The 5,356-nt window shown below is 37.2% G+C and overlaps 1 protein-coding gene across 2 annotated transcripts; it reads left to right on the top strand.

Annotated features, from left to right (window-relative positions):
• The first annotated feature begins 1,365 nt into the window (after positions 1-1,365).
• LOC125203485 (probable beta-D-xylosidase 2) lies at positions 1,366-5,356 on the top strand. Of its 2 annotated transcripts, none has more exons than XM_048101836.1 (6): positions 1,366-1,799; positions 2,936-3,387; positions 3,471-3,568; positions 3,648-3,998; positions 4,083-4,496; positions 4,566-5,356. In XM_048101836.1, the coding sequence occupies exons 1-6, from the start codon at positions 1,395-1,397 to the stop codon at positions 5,147-5,149; spliced, it is 2,304 nt and encodes a 767-aa protein (XP_047957793.1). In that variant the 5' UTR covers positions 1,366-1,394; the 3' UTR covers positions 5,150-5,356. The 2 variants fall into 2 exon arrangements, with proteins under 2 accessions (XP_047957793.1, XP_047957794.1); XM_048101837.1 differs by lacking the exon at positions 1,366-1,799 and having other exon boundaries at positions 2,703-3,110; positions 3,230-3,387.

Raw genomic sequence — 5,356 nt, 5'->3', positions numbered from 1 at the left:
AAATAATCAAGATCTTACTGAAATCCACAAAAGTTACAAAAATTTCTGGACCGCTTGAATTTTAATATAAAATTGATACAAAAATGAATATAAAGAAAAAAATTAATTGAAGTAATGATGTTTGCTTCATTAAAGAAACAATTATAATGAAGAAAATAAGATTATTGATTGTGGTTGAATGAAATATAATACTATTATTATTTGCAAAATGTTTTTGTAATAAATTAAGGAATGAAAAGTATATAATGCAATGATGAAGGATGCCAGTTGGAGAGAGAGATAATTGTATTTGTTTCCTCTCACTTAGAAGCAAAGTCATTGAAGATATGCATTTGTGGAAAGGCATAAATATGATTTGTAGTTTTTGTACTATACATGTCACTCTATCCTATTTTTCGTCTCACCAATTTACCATTTCTTGTCGAATTTCATTGTCAATTTCTAGGTTCTTAGATATTGATTGTCTACTTTATGTAGATAAGTGTACCATATTACTATAATATATTATTAATTTAACATCACAACACACATATAAATCGCGTCTTGTGTTACAAAAGTATTGAATTCTTACACAATCTAGCAGAGTTTGAAGATTAAATTAGCAGTAATTAGTAATCCCATAAATAATTAATTTCACATACTATTTTGGTCGGACCCTTAAAACGTTGTTGCATTTAAAAGGAATAACGTAGGAAATGTTCTATCAAGTTTTGATCTTTAAATTGTGGAAAAGAAACATTCCTGCTTTAATCCCACATGGTAATTATAGCTTGCAAATTCAATTCTTTTTTTCCCGATTTAAATACCACGACTAACATTAGTTGAGAGTTATGGAAGCGAATTTAATCAAAGCAATGGTAAATGATATTTATTTTACTTAAAAGTCATTTAATGGGTAACTAAATAACTCCCCATTAACTTTTAAGAAGAGGTGATACTCCACTTAAATTAAAATTAGGAAACTTAACATTTAACAATCACCAAAAAAGGGGGAATTTATGGAGTATTACTATTTTTTTAATGATTTTATTCTTCAACGCATGGAAGCTCCGTTTCAATTCGTCCTACTTATTTTGCTATTTCACTTAATATTTTTCATTTTTTAATGATCTGAAGATCGAAATAAAATTATTCGTATGTATCCTACAAACAGAGCTCAAATTATAAATTACTACTAAGTTTTTTTAGAAAAAAGTGATAATTCCCATCCTTGCAAAAGAATTTACCTCCCAAAAAGAAAAAAAGGTGAAACTGTCGAATTATTATATCAAAATAATCTTGCAAATCATCATTTCTCAGTAGCTATAAACTTTCTATAAAAACCTATAGTTCACTATCACATTCTACAACACACAACATTAATAATATAGTAGTAATATTGTCTCCAAAAAAATATGAGGAGATTAATATCATCTCTTGCATTATTATTAATTTATTTTTTCATATTTAGAAAAGCCGCAGCGGCAGATACTCGAAAGGCATTCGCCTGCGATCCTTCCAATTCCAACACCAAGCACTTTCCGTTTTGCAAAACCGGTTTGTCGGCGGCGAAGAGAGCCGAGGATTTGATCGGACGGTTGACATTGCAGGAGAAGGTGAAGCTTCTCGTGAACAATGCCGCGGCCATGCCGAGGCTGGGGATCTCGGGGTACGAGTGGTGGTCGGAGGGGCTTCACGGCGTCTCCAATGTGGGGCCCGGGACCAAATTCGGGGGCGAATTCCCCGGCGCCACCAGCTTCCCGCAGGTCATCACCACCGCAGCCTCTTTTAATACTTCCTTATGGGAACAGATCGGAAAGGTACACTTTTTTTTTTATTCCTTTTCCCTCATGCAATTATTTATGTCGTTTTATTGCCTTACCAAATGAGTTGCGTTTATACCATATTCAAATTATAGTATTTGCATGGATTCATTTGTGTACCCATTTCAAATCTAATAGTAGTAGTATTAGTATGTTATAGGACTATTGTTTTAATTTTTATAGTGAACAAGTTTTATAAGTATATAGTTGAACATTATTAGTCCTAATTAGATTAACAGCATTCTTGGTTGACTAAGAGTGAATTATAAGTGTAGATCGATATTTCTTATATAGCATTTAGTATTATTATTGTCATACAAAAGTTGTGTAGATAAGATTGTACACACATTACAAAATTGTCATTATATGCTTTAATCTTGTCATTGGGAAAAAGAAACACTGGCAAGTTAGTTTCGAAATAAAGAGGTTTTGGCATAAGTCAAAAGAGAGGATAAATTTAAAGGAATTTTTAATCAATTAAGTTGATGAACTCGTGAATGCATTTTAGATTTATGTATAGTTTGATGAGATAAAAAGAAAGATAAAATAAAGCGGCATGAGATTTCGATAAAACAGTTAAAAGTGGAAAGCACAAAACTTTATTCTGCAAGTTGCAACCAATGAGATGCGAAGAATTAATTTACTGTTATTGAACCAAAATTATAGTCGCATCTAAATGTCTTGCATCGCCATTTTGAGAGATCAGTTAAAGTATATATTTCATTTTAACTATTTTTAATATATATATATATATATATATATATATATATATATTATGAACTTACTCATTATATTCACATTTTATTATAAATTTAATACTCATAAAATTTATAAATATAAAAGTTTTAAAAACAATATAAATTTTAATGCAAAATTGATAAAGTAAAAAAAATCATGTGAAAAAATAGTGTGAGTTGATTGTGTGGTCCATTTCCTAAAATAGAAAGGTCATATTTTTAGAAAACAGACTAAAAAGAAAAGAATTTCTAAAAGTGGTGTGAGTCATAATGGAATATGTATTTATTAGTACTATTATTTTTATTTCTCTAAAACTGGTGGAATATGTGTTTATTGGGTGAAGAAAAATGAAAAAAATTGTGTTAAGTAGGGCGAGAAATAACATATATATGCAGGTGGTGTCGGACGAGGCCCGGGCAATGTACAACGGGGGGCAAGCGGGCCTAACGTATTGGAGCCCCAACGTAAACATATTCCGCGATCCAAGGTGGGGCCGTGGACAGGAGACTCCCGGTGAAGATCCTGTCGTTGCTGGTAGATACGCGGCCAGCTATGTCAAAGGTTTACAAGGTAACAACCGCAACGACCGCTTGAAGGTCGCCGCCTCTTGCAAGCACTACACCGCCTACGATCTTGATAATTGGAATGGCGTCGATCGATTCCATTTCAATGCTTTGGTGAGTGTGCAGGACATGGAAGACACATTTAACATTCCATTTCGAAGTTGTGTAAGAGAAGGCAAAGTTGCAAGCGTTATGTGTTCTTACAATCAAGTCAATGGCGTTCCTGCTTGTGCCGATCCTAAGCTTCTCCGCAAAACTATTCGAGCCGCATGGGGTTTACAGGGGTTCGCTTTTTTTCAACTTATCAAACTTATTTCATCTTTTTCAACCATAAAAATTACTATGTTCTTGATTTGTTTTGGATCAGCTACATCGTTTCGGATTGTGATTCTGTTGGAGTATTCTTTAATACTCAGCATTACACAAGTACGCCGGAAGAAGCCGCAGCCGCCGCCATCAAAGCAGGTAATTTAATTTAGAAGGAAAAAGAAAGTTGAAGATAGTAGTAGAGTAGTAGTAATTAATGGAGTACTTGTGTATGTAGGTCTGGATTTGGATTGTGGGCCTTTTCTTGCTACACACACGGAAAATGCGGTGGCGAAAGGGCTGTTGAAAGAGGCGGATGTTGATGTTGCGCTCACCAACACCATCTCAGTACAAATGAGGCTGGGAATGTTCGACGGTGGGCTGTCTTCGCAGCCTTATGGCAGGCTTGGCCCTAAAGATGTTTGCAGCGCGAGCCACCAGGAGCTCGCGCTGCTAGCTGCAAGACTGGGTATCGTTTTGTTGAAAAACGATGGCCCAGTCCTCCCTCTCTCTCAACAACAGTTGGGCTCTGTAGCTGTGATTGGACCTAACTCGGATGCAACTAAGACAATGATTGGGAATTATGCTGGTGAGATTTTCTATATTGTTATTAAAATACCGTGGAATTGAATTTAATTATTTTGTTTGGTTTGGTTTTGGGGGTTGAACGTAGGTGTTCCATGTGGATATACAAGTCCTTTGCAAGGAATACGCAAGTATACAAGGACGGTACACAATGAGGGTTGTGATGGTGTGGCATGTGACAAGGACGACTTATTTAGTGGAGCGATTGAGGCGGCCAGCAAGGCAGATGCGACTATTTTGGTGATGGGACTTGACCAATCTATTGAGGCCGAGTTTGTTGATAGGGAGGGGCTCTTGCTGCCTGGGAGGCAACAAGAGCTCGTGACTAAGGTTGCCTCGGCCTCCAAGGGTCCCACCATTTTGGTGTTGCTGAGTGGCGGGCCCGTGGATGTTTCATTTGCCCAAAATGATGCACGGATTGGGGCAATTCTATGGGCTGGCTATCCAGGGCAGGCTGGAGGTGCCGCGATTGCTGATGTTATTTTTGGGGCGCACAATCCGGGTATATATTAATAATTTTTTTAATTTTGGGGCAAGACGTATAGTTTTATATCTAAAAGAATGCTCGTAGGTGGGAGGCTTCCGATGACATGGTACCCTCAAGAGTACCTCAACAACTTGCCTATGACAACAATGGACATGAGGGCTAACCCTTCGAAAAACTATCCGGGAAGGACTTATCGATTCTACAAAGGACCAGTCGTCTATCCTTATGGGCACGGTTTGAGCTACACGAGCTTCAAGCACACCATTGCCAAGGCACCAAAAGTGTTCTCGGTCCCAATGGGAGGCGGCCATCGAGCCAACTCCACGTTTTCGGATAAGTTAGTCCGAGTGGCTCATGCCAGTTGCAAGAGCCTCACACTCAAGGTCCATGTGGAAGTGGAGAATGTGGGGTCCAGAGATGGGACCCACACATTGCTCATGTTTGCATCTCCACCAGGAGATGATTGGGCACCCCAAAAGCAACTTGTTGGTTTCCAAACAATGGGCATTCCTAGTGGAGGGAAGCAACGAGTTGTTATGAGTGTCGGAATTTGTAAACATCTTAGCGTGGTGGATAGTGGAGGCGTCCGCCGGATTCCCATGGGAGAGCATGGACTTTATATTGGCGATGCTACACATACTGTGTCTCTTCAGCCTCGTAGAATCTAGGATTGATCAAATCGTGATTATCATTTTATTTATTAACCTAGGATTAATGTTTGGCATCTAAATCCGCTCTATTTTAACTGCTCAATATTTTTATTATTTTGTGAAATCAAAGATTTGACATGTTAAAATCTGAATCAATAGTAGTAGTATAGTTCAATGTAACAATATTTGGAAGGCGTGAATCTTCAAGATCCATTTATTTCTATC

This window comes from Salvia hispanica, chromosome 2, assembly GCF_023119035.1.
Source record: "Salvia hispanica cultivar TCC Black 2014 chromosome 2, UniMelb_Shisp_WGS_1.0, whole genome shotgun sequence".
Classification (NCBI taxonomy): Eukaryota; Viridiplantae; Streptophyta; class Magnoliopsida; order Lamiales; family Lamiaceae; genus Salvia; species Salvia hispanica.
Note: the sequence above shows the minus strand (reverse complement) of the source record. Positions and strands in the feature narration are given on the sequence as shown.

Bases quoted from the DNA above. Each gene is read 5' to 3' on its own strand.
- LOC125203485 (XM_048101836.1), top strand. From the start codon at position 1,395: ATGAGGAGATTAATATCATCTCTTGCATTATTATTAATTTATTTTTTC. The intron at 3,388-3,470 runs GTTCGCTTTTTT...GTTTTGGATCAG, and splicing joins GCCGCATGGGGTTTACAGGG to CTACATCGTTTCGGATTGTG. The intron at 4,497-4,565 runs GTATATATTAAT...GAATGCTCGTAG, and splicing joins TTTTGGGGCGCACAATCCGG to GTGGGAGGCTTCCGATGACA.